Below are 16926 nucleotides of genomic sequence, written 5' to 3'. Positions count from 1 at the left end.
TGAAAGTAAAAAGGAGTAAAGTGTGCTTCCCAAAACAGCCTTTATTCTTTTAACTTTTGGAAGAAAACCATGAACCCTCAGGCTATCACAGCACCTTCAGTTCACAACTAATCAACACTGTTAGTAGCTGGGTGTATGATTTTGAATAATACTGTACCTTTTATCTTGGTCTTCTTGATTATCACTCACTTTGTTAACAGACAACAGCCTTTTATCTCTGGGAACCTGAGAACAACACCAGGCATGGGGTCAGGTAAATGCAACTGTCAGGCATTTGCAGCTTCAGACTGCTCTACTGCAACAACTAAAAAAATGTAACAACTAGTGTTGTGTAGGTCACAGGTGCCAGGAGCTGTTTTTCTTTGGGAGACTGATTGTGAACAGAAAGAAAACTTTTAAAGAGAAAAAATGCACGTATTGTTTTCTTTTCTAGTTCTTGGGCACACCAGTCTGGAGCAAAATGCTGTGCTATACTGTCCTTTGGAATATCAAGCAAGGCTAAGCTATCTCAAAATCAAAGCTCATATCCCAAAAATCACGCAGACACTTTTCACTGAATAATACAAGATGAGAAGATAGGATGCTCTGATGAGCTCTGCATGGGGACCATTTTAGCTCAGATGAGAAAGACTTTTCAATTAAACCATAAGCACCAGCTAAGTCCTCCTGTTACAGACCAGCCTGGAGGGTGTAGCACTCTTATCTAGGGAAAGTTTGTGGATCTTTCCCTTTCCTAGTATGGGGACAAATCAGGGCATGCTGGCATGCCATCAGAAACACTGACTTCTGCTCTCTTGAGCGCATCAACAGGTATGAGAAGTAAAAATCCAGTCAAATCTGGCCGCTTGACAGACTCAGAATTGACACCAAGTGACTTCGAAGATTTGTATTCCCACATACAGGTTTCCTGACACCAGCATAGATATGAAATCACCAAGGGCAAAGTTGCTGCCATGACCATATTTTTGTTTTCTTGCTGAACCAGAAAATTGGCAGTTAAAACTTTTGTGTTTTGAACAAGAAGGCATATCCACTCCATCACAGCAGTTAACTCAAGTTTAAAGAGCAAGAATAGACCTAAAAATCGGCTAAAGCCATGCCTTTTATCTTTACACATTTTAAAGAAAAGAAGTATCTGGAAAATATCTGAATTTAGAGGAAAAAAAGTCTTAAGAGTGAACTACAGGAGCCAACAGTAACATTAACTATACCTGCAAGACAGCAGCAGAGTCAAAGAGTGCCAGCCACAGCCAGTCCTTCTCTTAGGGACATTCCCTCTACCTATTAAGCATACTGCTGATTAACAATCCTCTTTCATATATTTTTGAACTGGGATAAAAGCCACAGTTTGCACATGTTGATTCCCCTTCTAAGATCATATATTTATCCCTGAAGGAGGGTCTATGTTTATGTAAATATCACTATAAGAAATAGGAGCCGTTCAAAAAACAAACAGTTAAGTTCAAATGATTCCTATTGACTGGAAAAAATACTTCAAAAATATTATCCAGCATGTTACAACAAATGAGTCAGATGATAAATAAGGGCAATTCAAGAGTCTGGTGCACTGGAAGTCCTCCTTTACGCTTCCACTTTACAGCACATAGGTTAGGTTTTAAGTTCCTGTTTGAGAGTAGACTATCAGCTAGAGTTATCATTTCTTCCCAGTTTAAGACAAAAATAGTTATGACTGAATGCTGGAAATGGTTTTGAGATGTTAATCTCATCTTATTCCATCTGAACCTCAAGTCTTTTGCAACTACCTGGAACAAGGAACAGCATGTTTCTTAAAACGTAATTGTGACCAGGAAAAGAGTTATTCTCTGGTTTTATTTTAAAAATCTATCAGATTAATGAACTGCTACATACAAAAGTATAACTAAGACAGAAGCCAATACTCCAGATGCTCATACACATCCTGAATTTTATGAATCCACATTAATTTCACAGATTCTGGCACTGTCATATCTCTGCTAAGTAGAGAAAAGGAGCTTTCTTCTTTCTCACTGGGAAAAAATTTTTCTCTACTGACAAGAACACATAAAAGCAAGGAACATCTCTTGAAATATAATCAGTTAAAAAATTAAAACAATATTTAAGGTTGGTATATGGCATCTTGCCTACACCACCCTCTCCTGAACACTCATCTAACTACTGTAGCAGAGACTAAGAAGAGGAACCCATTCTCTAAAAGCATTTATACTAATAGCAATATACTAAAAGCAAAAGTTATTAATTTCCATTCCTGTTACTTCTTCATGAGTTACCAGGGGAGCTGGCACTGCTGTGCTGGCTTTCAGAGAGGATAAACTGTCCAAGGCAGCCATAGGTGGCTTCAGGAGTATGGAGATAGTTTAAAGTGAAATGAACAGTTTCATACTCCAGTGCTTGGGAGGCAACACTGATTCTATTTGGAGAGTACCAAAGGGTCAGCATGGGTTTCAGAGTGGTATTTCTGCATTACACAGAGATGCACTCTGTAATATTCTCCTCTGATTTCAGGAGAAATCTCAAATACAGTTCTACTTAAACACTATAAAATATACGAAAGAGGACTTACTAAAAGGGCAGGTAAAGCTCAGGGTTTAGAGTCTGACATAAACTGAAACTGGGTGTCAATGCTTCCCCTGTAAATTGACTTAGATCTCTGTCTCTGTGTCCAGCTCCATTTCTGTCCTCCACCTTCCTATTTAGACTGAAAACTTCCAGCGCAAGGGCTAGACCTCATTGTATGTTTGTATACAGCCTACTGCAATCATTATACAAACAAAAATAACATGGGAAACTCTCAGATGAGAGATACTCCAGTTAAAGAGCAAACTAAAACATGTCTGGAATGAACCAGAAAAGCAGACAAACTTACAGATGGACAAGGCTTCTCTCCCCTTTTATACTTTTTTAAGAATATTGCAGGCATCTGAGCACAAATAAAAAGGGGGCTAATTCATCCAATGTTCTTTCAAGAGACGAGGAAGAACACTATACTCAAAAAGAAAACATGGATGAAAATTTAACATAGGAGTTCTGATTTTGTTTTTTTTCCTCTCTAGAACTAAACACATCAAAACAGCATCAGACAGGTTTCCTATAACGGAACAGGTGCTTGTTGCAAGTACCAGAAAGAAAACAAGATGCAGTGACTTTTGTCTTTGAAAACTGGCTCTTTTGATGCCTCTTAGAGCAACCCCTGCTAGTGCAGCAGGGAGGGATAATGACAGAGTTACCTACTTTATAATAGTCATACAATAGGCCAAGAGCAGCAGCACTGTCCTCATCACCATTTATGCTCATCATAGCCTTGGTAGCTGCTGTTAGGGGATTCTCCAAATACGACTTCCAGGCTTCATCTTCGCTGGTGTAGGCTCGTCTGGTGTTGAATGAAGTGTCATTTGGCACTAAGGCCACAAGTCGCTTGTTACTGCATAGACAGGAAGAATAAAATTGTGATCCAGAAGGGATTACTTTTATTCACAAGGCATGATAAAGAACATAAAATAGCTCAATTAAAGTTATATGATTACATTAAGCAAGAATCTCTGTATTACACTTGGTGACATAAATATTTATCAGTATTAGGCATCTTCAGTACTTAACAAAAAAAAAATAAATGTGTGCAGAACTTGTGATAATATTTCAAATGTATTTTTACTAATATACAGATAGAGCTAGCAAAATATTTTAAGATTTATTTGGTTTTTTTTTAAAAAAAAGTAACAATATAAGAACATTTTTCCCCAGTATTTTTCCTCTGTGTACACTTCATTAGGGAAAAAAACCCAACATTTAACTGACATAAGACATGAATGAAAATCAAGAAAAAGCATCTATCACTGATCGAGGGTTCACCTTAAACAGAGTAATAGTTCAGTATTTAATAACTGGGTACATCTTATAATCGAGCTACTCTCTGCTTTTAGAATGCAATTTGTCAGTAATTTCAGAGAGGTTTTCCATAATAGGACATGAGCAAATGGGTCCAGTGGATGGAACAGCAGTAGACATATTTGGTCTTAATTCACACTTTATCACTCACCACATCTAGTTATAGACCCATGATAATACATATAAGACCATTAGTGAGTAGGATTTGCAGCAGAGCAGTTTCCTCTAGCCTGAAAGTGGTACAAACCGACCAGTGCCTGTGTACACGTGAGAGAAGCTGCTGCAGCACAACCATGACTGAAGTTTCCAGTATAATGGAAACATAAATGAAGATAATAGCACCTGCTTTTGTGAACTGTTCAATAAATTGACAGAAGAGTTATGCAAAAAAAGAGGTTGCATTCCTATTATACAAGATTGTAGGATTAGGCAGAGAACTAATAGAGTGAAGGGTGTGCTGCTTAGTGGGTGTTGCAAGAGCGCCGTCAAGAACTGTGGCTCAAGTTACAAGGACCACAATGAAACTTTTAACACATTACACCTTACAAATTTGAAATCTGCAAAGATGGCAGAGTAACTAAATATACTTAACTGGTGAAAGTAGCAGTTATTCCTGGTGACCTCCATAAAACATTTCTTGCTATCTTCTATGTGAAAACCAGTTCGTTACTCAGTCTCCTCTTTCTGCTCTGCCCTACCTGCAGCAGTGCCAGCTCCACAGGTCTAACCCCACCAACTGCCGCTGTTGCACTGAGTGGCATTCAAACACTGTGCAAACGAGCCTTTTATTTGTTTTCAGAAATAGGATTTGATAAAAGCACAACTGAACCCACGCAGTAAATGCTCTCGGACGCCGGGAGCACGCCTTGCCTGGCCCCCGAGCCGCAGTGAGCAGGCTGGGGCCTCGCCAGGAACTCTGCTGTGGTCTGAGTCCAACCTGCAAAGTGCGTGCTCCAGTGTTTAAGGAAGAGGAGGGGGGATGGTGGAGATTATAATCTCTATGGTACAGAGCACTGTTTACAAGTTTCTTTATTTAATGAAAAACAAAATAATCCATCTGGTACACAGAGCACAATTTTATTAGCTCCGTGGGGGAAGAGAGCATTTTGTAGCTTTGTATCAGAAAATACAGTCAACAATTACAGTACAGATTATAATTTTCTTTCACCTAAAATAAATGGACTTTTAGAAGTTTCCTTTTTTTTTTTTTTTTTGAGGACCTTTCTGACTGACCTTTTCCTGTCTCTTCTGAAGATTTTTGTCCTTCATGTTTGCACATACACATATGTTGTTACAGGCTTGCTTCAGCAAGTGAAGCTGAGCATACATTAGGAGCCCATGGAAAGAGAGAGAGAACTTCTAGGTCTGCTTGCCTTTTCAATACCTTATTGTTAGTGACTCAAATCAGATTTGCAACAGCCCCGGTATTTGTGCCAGAGGTAGCTGAAGGCCTATTCCCACTCTGGAGTAGTCAATTCTCCCTGGCTCAGAAGCAATTATTCCAGGCAAGGATTCTCCTTTCCTCAACAAAGCTCCCCTTCAGCTAAATCCGGGCAGTTTCAAGGCAGTTTCACCACATGGGCGGCTGCCCATTGCAATGCTCAAAATACCAGTCGCCCTTCTTCCTGTAGCAATCTTCCCTTACAGTCAATAACTGCCTTTTGTTATTCAGAACACTCACAACCCTCGACAGTCAGAACCAATTTACGAGCACTAGAGGCAAGATGCCCTTCAAAAACTTCTCTTCTAAGAGCTGGGCTGTGATTGTCTGTAAAAATGCTGGAGAGGAGGAGTCAATCTCTGCTGCTCTAACTCAGTCAAAACAACCTTAAAGAAATGACCAGAGTGCAGTCTTAGAGGTGTGTATATGACTGTGTTGGAGAAAAGCTAAAGTAAAGGGGTAAACACTCTAGATACAGTCAGTAAGTAAACGGTTGGGATGGCTGGAAAAGCACAGGTGCATAGACCTAGAGCCTTCCCAACACCTCTGCAGAGCATGTTTTCTCTAAAACACAAGTTTCCACATTTCAGAACTAAACAGCCATCTCCTCTGGCTTGAGAGATGGTCTGCACTGTAGTCAACCGACACACTCATAGTGTTTACTCTGCAAACAGACTGAAACAATAGCACTAAGAAAAATAAAAAACTTCCTCATCACCCCATCCCGTAATCAGCTCTGTGGGAGGTTAATGGTCAGACCTAATTGTCATGATTTAACATAGTCAATCATTTCAAAGATTATATCCAAAGCAGTCAGCCAAAACAACCGGGCTCACGTTAAGAGAACTTCTCTATCAAATAAGGTTGTTCGGATGGGAGGGAGGGTTTCTCTTCAGAAATGAGATCTGTGTGTGCACATGCATTCCCTCTCCTTTTTCACATCTGCTAAACCTTCTGGACAATTTCAGCTAAACGTGACAGAGGGGGAGCAAAGTCCCCCATAACTAGAAGAGATAAATACACTGTATTTTAATATGTGCTAAGAAAACCCAACATCCTGAGTGAGGCTCAGCACAGGTAAGCTCTCTGGTCTTGTCAAGTATCCTTCCATGCCAGGACAACCCCAGCTGTTCCAGCTGTGTAACTGATGCCAGCAGGCAGCTGCTTGGAATGGCTCTGGTGGCACCTACACCATGTGAAAGACAAAGGGTGAACAGCTACGAGTAACCACACTCCCACTGGAGAGAGCTGCTTTGAACACTGCACCTGAAAGAAAAGCCTCGGCTGGAGCCTGCAAGTAGCAACACATCCATGGATCTTACCAAAAGCTGCAAATCCATCAGTGACCCCATCCACGGAGAATCACTCACTTGAGGAAGGAAGATGGGCCAAGACAGCGAGTGCAAGACTCCTGTTGAACCTAACCAGCAACACCAGCAAAAAGCCACTGTAGCCTCAGCTGTGGAACCTGCCAAGGAGCAGGGAACGAACCCAATCCCTACTGTGCCCATCCCTCACATGGGATAGCCCACCACACCTCCATCAGGGAGTCAGGATGAGTGCTAACCAGAACACAGCTGGGAAGGATGCACTTGTACAAGCTGAAAGCACATCATTTTTTTAATCCTGGAAATAAAGTTTAAGAATTGAAGATTCTTTGTGTCTAAAAAGTAAATGGTTCTTTGCAAGCTATCACTTGAGCCCCTAATGAATGCAAAATGATTCAACTGTTTTATGTCAAACAGTAATAGGTGTGTGAGGATGAAAGGTATTTTCTGGGGCATGGTCTAGATAGGAGCTAGACTGCTCTGACACTTGAGTATTTATGTCAAGACTGAATTTCAGACAGCCTTTTTTTCGCAATCTTTTTTTCTCCTAACTCTTTAGTAGAAATTTTCCTGTTCCTACCATCCTACATCCTATATGATGTGTTCTTTCATAAGAAAAGACATATATAAATTTTCCAGATTTACAGCAATTATGGTGATTTTTTTTTTTAGTTTATTTAAAATTAAGATTATGAAATTTTATAAAACCTATATAAGTGCAGTGTATAAATACAATGATGTTCAAAGCTTTGTTTCCTTTCACTTACTGCAGTACAACAACATAACTTGGAGAGGTAAATTGTACTTAATGTCAATAAATCAGCTAGAAGGGCTGGCCTTGCAAGCTCTTCCTTGGATTAAAGATAATGAACATTCAACAGCCAGCACTTGGGGCTATAAAATCCTACTACAGGCAAATTCTCACCCAACTTGATGCAATTTGTGAATTAGCTTACAATGAATCAGAATTGCCCATTAACACACTCATGAAAGGCTTTGTGATCAGCTTCCTTTTTATTCAGAAACAAGATGTCCCACCTACCAGTCTCTCTCAAATTTTTGATGCTCAAGAGCTTTCTGCTGCATTTGCGAAGTTCAAGCAGCCCTCAACCTCTCTGCAAAATGTGCCACTGGACATAAAGCAGACTGACGCAGCCATGCTGCATCAAGTACAATGCATCTTGCTCCACCATATGCTCAGCATTATATCCTGATCCAGTTGGTGCTAGTAGGGAAGAAAGCCTCTTCCTACCTGCCCCATTTCTTTTGCCTTGCCCAGGAGATTCAACCCTGACATCCAAAGCAGACTGTTTAAACTGCCAAGGTGGGCACCCAGCCCAGGCACTTCCACTTTTTAATTGTGCTCTTTTATTTTTTTTTTGACGTTATTTTTTTAAAACTTGTTGAAAGAACAAATGCAAAGTTACAATCAAGCTGCTCCATTAATAAACCAGTAGACTTCTTTGCTCCCTGACAATGCACGAGCACTTTCCCTTCCCTGCTGGGGCTAGGTGCCAGATGGAAACACACAAGCAATGTGTGCAAGATAGCAGAATGTGAGGAGTCCCAATTCCCAGCTTTCAGTCCAGGCCTGAGCCTGCCCATTCTTACACAGGTGAGATAAGAGCACCAAGCACATCCTCTGCAAACTGTCCCTTCGAGAGAAGGGACAGCGGGCTTTGGTCAATACAGCTGTTACAAAGCACACAAATTCTGGCATTAGTCAAATAACTGGAAAAGCCAACACATGTCACCCTGGTTCCCTGCCCAGCACATCAAGGCCATAGGATATTGACCATAACCTCCTTGTTAGCTGGATGATAAGAAGGTTAACACGGCAATTGTCTCCAATCCATAAACCCTGGCACAAGCACAAATTCTAAAACACGATGCTAGCAAAGGGACCACTTCCATGTTGCATGCAGACATGCACCACACACCATGTTGCATCCTGGGTTTCTGATCCCATAATTGTCCAGATCGGAGACCTGAAGTATGCTGTGGCTCAGTGGCCTACGGGAAGAACATCTACCTGGTTATTCTTTCCTCCAGTGCAAAGTAAGAAATGGGGAACTTCAAGAATGCCCGTGTTTCTTTTGGTGTGACAAAAGGTACAGGAGCACATCCAAGAACCGGAAAAAAAGAAGTTCCCACTTCAGTTTTGACATAGCTAAGGAGAGTATAGTATGATCATTTACAAATGTTTCAGTAGCTCTAAAACTCTCTGTAAGTTTATTTTACGCTTACACAAATCTCAGTTCAGCTATAAAGCAGATTTAGAACAGATGTTTGCACAATTTGTCTTACAACTAATGCCCATATATATGAATTCACAAACTGGCACAAACTGAAGTACTATGACCATTTAAAATGCAGGATAGATCTCACAGAAGCAGGATAAGTTAACAAACTTTAGATTCCAGATCATAAATTTATGTCTGTGCTCATTACACAGAAAAGTATAAATCAAAGCTAATCCTAGTGCTTGAAACCATGTTTTAAAGATTCTAATGCTAGTTTTGGCTCAAGTTTACCACCCTCAACATACTACTTTGTCTAGACACCGAGTTATAAACAAAAACAAAACAAAAAAAAAAATCACCAAAAAACAACAACAACAAACGTGTGACTCACTGCAAGTTTTGATTTATTTAGTTAAAAAAAAACTTGAGACTCCTCAGGATTTATTGCCAAAAGTATAATTAAATAGTCAGCAACACTGTTGTTTCAATTAGATAATAGGGTTCTGTTAAAACTACAAAGGAGCATAAACATTTAACGAACAGGAAAATTATGGCCCATGTATCCCAGTATTTTGTCATTCAAAGACGATAATCACATCATTCCCAGAAGCAAACAGGTCTCCAAAATGCTCTTAACCAATCCAGTGAATACATAAATATATAAATGATTCGAGACTGAAGGAAAAAAATCAAAGCATTTAGACCACCAGGAAATGAAAAGGCAAGATGCCCTCTGACCCAGCCAGAAGTCCATACTTAGGAAAAAACGCCCATTAAAGAGACTGAGTAATTTTGCCTGTTAATGAATGCAGGTTTGAGACTCTTGTAATTTTGGGACAATTATACTTTTTTGAGACAAGACAAATCTGAACAAGATAACACATGCTAAATGATTAAAAGAAATTATTTAACTTTACTAAACCTCCTAGAGAAAGCAAAATAATACATTGAGAGAAGCAACAGTGAATGGCAAAACAGACTAGTTCAACAATTAGATTCCTAGTAAAATAAAAGCTTTTATTCATTTTTACTCAGAACCAAAATAACTTGAGCATGCAATAGTGATTAAAGAGATTAAAACAAATAGGTAATTCATTAACATTGACAAAAACTATTAACTATGTCAAAGTGGAAGTATGAAAAAGAAATCTGACACAAGAATTAAATATATACAGTTAATGCCTACTGAGGACTAAGGGCAATTACTCACCCTGAGACAGACTTTTTATACCTATGATTTCAGAGACTTTTTTGTTTCATTGTAATTAAATATTATGTCTACCAGACAATCTTTTGTTACTAGTGCCCTATGTCTGTTGTATCCTCTTTTTTTGTTATTTTTTGTTTTTTTTTTGGGGTTGTGGTTTTTTTTTTGTTTGTTTGGGGGTTTTTTTGTTTGTTTGTTTGTTTTTGGTTTTTTTTTTGTTATTACCCAAGAAGAAAACAATCTCAAGAAAAGGCCAGGTTTCGGCACATTTGTAAGAAATCACTGACGTCTTAAAAATTAGGAAAAATGCTCTCAGCATTCCTGCAGGAGCTAACAGAGTTGATCAGAATTCGTAATTAGCAGCTTCATAACAGGCCATGCTGTTTTGCTAGGAAGCATACTTCCAGTGTGCATAGCACCCAAGGGTGTTTTAGATGGCTTGAAGCAGCCCGAAGTAGCCTTTAAAATTAAAAACAGGTCATGACAAGGTTTCCCAGACCTGCTGCAGTTTAACCTGACCCTTGGCCCCATGGTCCTTGTTCACTCACTGCTTCCACAGAGTTAATGGAAATGGAATAGTTACTGCACTGACAGCACTGGTTGCTGGTATTTTCAGGATATTAAACCTTTTACGCAGTCAGAAAGAAAACTTGAATTCAACAACTGAGCAATCCTGGGAGTCAAGATTTCCCACAAACATTTTTAAAAAGCATACAAACCCAAGAGTATACTTTACAGAATAATTAAAATACAGAATTGTGGAATATGCCACTACCTCCCACAAATAGGAAAATTAACAAATCTAGACAGATGCAGAAATAAATGTACATAAAAATAAATCTATATATGTAATCTTTGAGGTTGGAGACATTCTCAAGCTATAACTATGTTGCAATATTTGACTTCACAGTTCACATGCACTTAATATGGTTTCCTTGGTTAAATATTTTGTAAGCAACCACTGTCTTCTTTATGAAGTCAGCACTACAGAAGAATAGAACAGTATTCCTGGATACGAAGATGTCCAAAATAATTGCTTCTCTTCTTTTAATTAGCTAGCACTGTCCCAATCACTGATTAAAAAGGTAATGAACATTCATCCCAGGATGAATTCCTAGACCAGCATTTGAAAATACTGGTTTATGTTTGTACAGAAAAAGGGCAGTTTAATTGGCTGCTCCACAGTAAAGGAAAAAAAAAAACATTTGAGGCAACCATCAATGGTCTGCACTGGATTAATATTTGTGAAAATGTCTGACAACAAACGTCAACTGGTGTAATATTATTTCCCCTTCAGGTGTCCCTGCCAGAACAAGGATGATGATGTCCCTGCTGACCCTTCCACAGGGAAGAAGTTATGGGATCATTACAGTAAAGTGACCTGGGAAAATCCCTCCTCCTGTTCTGCTTTGATCTTCGATCTGCTCTCAGACTTCAGCACTAGAGAGACAGTGGTGTTATCAGCAAGACCTAACCATTTGATACCCTTACTCCTCTCAGTTATGCTTATAGTTGCAGGCTCTGTGAGGTTCTGCACACCGATTTTCTACCTTCCCTGCACAGAAACGATTTTCTAGGGAACATCCACGACAGTATGTCTGACAGTGGAAAACTAAACACATCTAATTCCAGTTTCTCTATTCTTTCCCAGAGGAGTACCACTTTGGAAAATTCATCTCAGTGGATGTCCTAATCAGACACTCAGCAATGGGCAAAAAAAATATAACTGAGTAGTCTGTCACCTAATTGACAGGTTCATGATCTGGTGACAGGAAACACATTTGACCTTCAAAGGAAAAACTGAGAACAATTCACAGAATTACATTGTAAACTACAAATGCCCTTTGTATTATAGTACTAGATGCTTAAGTTAAATATTATGAAAGCAGTATATTTACACACTAAGGAGAAATTAGTAAATCAAAATTACCCTGTGAAGAATCCAAGATCAACTTCTGCCACAGACACTACCAAGCAGCAAGCTGGAGGTGAACATGCCTCCACTGACACACACACACGGGAACAGGTCTGAACCCATTCCCACCTACAGGCTCACTCTCCCCTCAGTTATTTACCCACAAGCACATGCTCAGCTGCAGACCCAGGTTGCCCCAAGCCCTCCTTAATGTGGTCAGTCTGAGCACGCCCCAGCCCCATCTCCCTGGTGTCCTGGGTAGCTCTTGCACATCCCGGCCTGACAGTCGGGCAGTCACGCAGCCGGGCAGCCAGCAGAGCCACAGGGCCAGCGTGCTGGGCCTGCTGCGAGCCTGCTCCTCATGCAACTGCACTCCAGCCCACGAGGGGCTTCACACAACACCAGGAGCAGCAGCGACACAACCGTGGCAGATCACAAACGGCTGTACAGTTGTTGCTCCTCACAGAAGTCCTGTCAATCTCTAAGAGCCAGTTAAGTCTCAGGAAGTAGTGAGCTCACTGATTAGCTTCACTAATGCACTAGAACCATTACTCTGGAATTTTGTAGTGATCTTTTTCTCCTGTACGTTACATGTAAGAACAACTTTTCAGCCTGTAAATGCAGTAATGAACCCTGGAATCATCTTAACACCATGGAAAGGGGATGCTCCCTCCTCTCCACCTTATGTCCCCCAGTCTCCATTTAATCCCCAGGTTCCCATCATAATGGGTCTGGAAATTGGATAGTAACAGAAGCAGCTGCACAGACCTCCAAAACATTCGTAGGCAGGGAAACACATTTCCTTCTGCAAGGATTCTAGATTGAGCCGTTCTTGTCTTTAACACCTGCCATTTGATTGTAGCCCCTCTGCACATGAACTCAGACCGATGAAAAATGAATGTCAATAATAACCTCCAGAAGATCAGGCTACTCTCAAACCAGCACTCCCCTGAGCCAGTTCTCTAGCTGCACAAACAGCTCTACTGACACAACTGAGAGGGCAGAACAGAAACAGGAACAAGTGGCTGCAGCCTGCTTAAGTCGGTATTACCTCTGAAAAAATGCATGTGCAATCATGCCTTATCTCTCCTGACCGATGGGAGTTTGTGGAAGCAAGCAGGCAAGACCCAGCTTAGGCAGAAAGACTAAAGGGAAAGACGGGAAGATAGTGTGACTATCTTAAGGATAATCTCCCCTTCCAAACTCCTCAGTTAGCATTAGAATCAAACACCTGGTTCTTTAGCATTTTCACCTAACTGTCCCTTAAAGCACTATAGAACAAAACCACTGTTCACCTTCCTCCCTTAAAGGACTATAGAATAGCTGTTCCTGCTCCTCCCTCCAAACCGGAACACTGCAGGCAGCCCAGCGGAGCCGTAGGGCAGCAGGGTGTACCACTCCTCCAGAAAAGCCGGCAAGTCCCACAGAAGGTATTTTCCACGCTTTCTATATCCCCTCAGCTGTTTAGTCCTCTCTACATCAGCACTTTACTAGCAGAAGCCCCACGAAGACACGTCCAATGACACCGACAAATTAACTGACCTCAAAATAATAATTACTGTCCAGTTTTGCCTGTAGGGAAGATCTGGTTTTAACTATAAGAAAGGCCACGAGGAGGAGAATAATGTACTCCCTGGATTAAGTTCTAATTGGATATAATTAAAGCAAAAAAAATAACCAAACAAAAAACACATACAAAAAAAACCCCAAACAAACAAAAAAACCAACAAAAAAACCCACCCAAAAAAAAAAAAAAAAAAAAAAAAAAAAAAAAAAAAAAAAAAAAAAAAAAAAAAAAAAAAAACCTTCCCATGCAAACTCCCCCCATCAGTCTATTACCTCATTCCACCTGGTCATCTCTTCTGGAAACAAATGTATTTGTCTTCTCATGTTACACTTGCGTATAGAGAGCACAGAAGACTTCTTTACTTTTCATTTCCTTTTCAAACTCTTAACTATCCCCTATGGATTTTCTAAAGACCTTATCCAGAAAGAGATCACAGCCATAACTACAACGGGGCAAGTGCTGTTGCTTGAGGTTGCATGCCACTGCCACTGCTCTTAAGTTCCTCCCAGTGGTAACGGCAGCAGCACTACACAGAACGGGGTATGAAGGGCATTAACGCTCCTGTCTCAATACTTTACACCTATGCCATCCTGTTCCTGTTGGAAAGGTCCAGAAGGGAACTACTTCTGCCCTAGTTTCTTACATGAGTTAGGTTTCCACTGCACTGGTTTTCTCTTTCAGTGCCGACTGTCGCGCAAAGTTGTTCTTCTGACCCTCCCCACCCCTCCGTATTTCCCTCCCACTCCCGTTAACTGCTCTTGATGTGCCGCATTCTAGTATCTGAATGCTGAAACTACCGGCAATTAGTTTGGGCTAGGGAGTAACTTACAGGCCCTTTTCACCTTCATGCAGCCCTGAACTGCCCGTTGCTTTGGGATGCCTTCCACCACGTCAGCTCTTTCACAGTTAATCTGGTTCCCTTCCTGACACCAACGACTGCTCATTCACCTGCTCCTCACTGGCACCCCTCAGGGCTGTATCCCTTCCTTAATCATTTACTGTTCTAATCTGGCCACCTAAGGCATTAGTTCCCATCGCAGCTCAGATGAACTCCTAAACTCCACTCTGTTCCCAGCTCCTACCCCTACCACTTTAATTTCATGTCAATAACTACCTTTGAACAATTCCACTGTCAGCTGATGTTTGAAAAGACCAGGCCTAGTTTTTTTTTTCTTAATCTTTCTCCTCTGAACGGTCCTGTCTCTTCCCCATAAGAGCAGTAGAGAACTCTGCTGTTCTCTTTTGTAGGATAATCTCCTTCTTTCACTCCTTGACAGGCAGGTTGTCACCAAGCCTCCCTCCAGCATCAGGCTCCTCCTCTCCACCTCCATTAGCACAAAGGCTCCTGGGGAGCCCAACCAGGGCTGCCACCTGAATAACACCAAGCGCGGCCGAGATCTCACCCGTCTCTGTGGCGGTCCTACCTGCACCGGGGCAGCAGTAAAACAAAACTGCCACCTCCCGCCCTCCATCTTCCCTTGCCCGTAACTCTCCCCAGCCGCCTCCTGCAGAAACACTAATCACCGGAGCAGGGAAAATGGCCTTCCCGCCTGGCTGCCCCACGGCAGCTCTGGGCGCCAGGCCGAGCCACCCGCCGCCATGGCGGGAGCGCGGCATCGCCCGTGCGAATTATTTACCGGGGGTAAATGACCCACTAGCGGGCTGGGCCCACCGGCCCCGGGCGCTGCCGGAGCCGCGCTGGCGGGAACAGCCACGCCGTGGCCTCCGCGCCCACCGACGGCTCCCGGTGCTGCCCGCCCCGGGACACCGAGCCCGCCGCTGGCCCCGCCGCGGGCCTGGGTGTCCCAGTGGGTAACCCAACACTGTGGCCTGCGGCTCCGGGGGGCAGCGCGGAGTCCCCTCGCACCGCCGCTCTGCCCCGGCCTCGCTGCGCCAGGCCCGGGCAGAACAGGGGCTGCAGCGGGCCCCGGGTCGGGAGAGGGCGGCTTCCATCTCCTCCTCATCCTCCTCCTCCTCCTCAGGCCCCGCTACTGGGAAAGTTACTTTTTAACCCCGCCGGTCTCCGGGCAGCCGCAGGCCCGCCGGGGCGTCCCGCCGGAAAAACAAGGTCAGGACGGCGAGGTCTGAAGGCGCCGCACGGGGCGTCCGGCGAACACCTGGGCCGAGCCAGGGCCTTTCTCCCGCCGCCTGGGCCCCCTGCCCGCCCGGCCCCAGCCCAGGGGGGAAGATGGCCGTGCCCGGCCCTTGGGGGATAAAAGCCCTTTGTTGCGCCAACACAAAAGCCAAGAAGCACTTTCCGTCCGGGGCCTTCGGCGGGCGTAGACCGCTCCGCTGTTCCAGGGCGAAAAGCGCTTCCTCCCGAAAAGCGACCCTCGAGGTGAGGGAAAAAAAAAAAAAAACCACAAACATAACACACACACAAAAAAAATCAAACTAACAAAATCCCTGAACTAAAAAGAGAAAAAACTATTCGCGCAGCCCCACGGCCAGACGGAGAGCGAGGTGCGGGGCGGCGAGCCGCAGCCTTGTCCTCGGGCGCTCCGCAGTGTCTGTGCGCCCGGTCCGGCGTCGCTGCAGGAGGGAGAAGAGGGAGAAGCGCCGTCCCGGCGGGTCCGCGTCCGCCACGGGCGAGGGGGAACGCGGCCAGCCCGGCGGGCCGCCCCGCGCAGCGGGCGCAGCGGCGTGCCTGCGATCACTTACTTGTCCGTCTCTTGTGACATGTTTGATCCAATGAACTCTCTCCCCTTTTCCCGGTGCCTCCGTCTCCCTGGCGGAACTGGACTTTCAGGTCTGTGCAGGTGAAGGTGTGCGTGTGAACGCCCGGGACGGCAGAACCAGAGCTACTGGTAATTCTGCTTTCCTTCCCCCCCTCTCCCGGCTCCGCAGCCAGCCGCCGAGGCAGGACAGGTAGAGCCCCCTCCCCCTGGCATGTGGGGAGCGGCGGGGCTGGGGCGCCAGCGGGGCTCGGCACGGGAGAGCGGCCGGGCCGGACGCGCACAGGTAACTTTCCCGAGCGGCGCTGGATTCTTTCACTAAAGGAGCGGGGAGAGGGACGAGCCGCGCGCTGATTGGGCGGCGCGGCCGCCAGGTGCGCTGCCATTGGCAGGGCCGCGCACAGGTGAGGACGGAGCCGCCGCCGAGCGCCAGGTAACGAACGCACCGCGCCGGGAGGCACCGCGGGGCCGCCGGCAGGGAGGGAAGGGAAGGAAGGGAAGGGGGAGCCGGTGCTGGGGCGGCGGGCAGTTCCACAGTCCAACAACCCCTCCCTGCCCGCGCCGCGAACGGGCGGCTCGGCCGTCCTGGAGGCGAGGCGAGGAGAGACGAGGAGCGGCGCAGGGCCGGCGGTGCCCCGTTAAGGCGGCCCCTGGCCGCGGTCTGTCTG

General features: G+C 44.1%; 1 protein-coding gene across 2 annotated transcripts in view; it reads right to left on the bottom strand.

The window, feature by feature from the left end:
- The window catches only part of GRHL2 (grainyhead like transcription factor 2), a 62134-nt gene extending 45532 nt beyond the window's left edge, over positions 1-16602 (bottom strand). Inside the window, exons 1-3 of one of the 2 annotated variants that reach the window (XM_027883401.1) lie at positions 16245-16602; positions 3229-3418; positions 158-225 (exon numbers count right to left, since the gene is read on the bottom strand). In XM_027883401.1, coding sequence (XP_027739202.1) covers positions 158-225; positions 3229-3418; positions 16245-16264 — 278 coding nt within the window. In that variant the 5' untranslated portion in view covers positions 16265-16602. The remainder of the gene's footprint in view (positions 1-157; positions 226-3228; positions 3419-16244) is intronic. The other variant, XM_027883402.1, reaches the window with a different exon arrangement.
- Between the last annotated feature and the right edge of the window lie 324 nt (positions 16603-16926).

This window comes from Empidonax traillii, unplaced genomic scaffold, assembly GCF_003031625.1.
Source record: "Empidonax traillii isolate 1590-97213 ecotype Southwest subspecies unplaced genomic scaffold, ASM303162v1 scaffold126:size1624879, whole genome shotgun sequence".
NCBI classification, from domain to species: Eukaryota; Metazoa; Chordata; class Aves; order Passeriformes; family Tyrannidae; genus Empidonax; species Empidonax traillii.
Note: the sequence above shows the minus strand (reverse complement) of the source record. Positions and strands in the feature narration are given on the sequence as shown.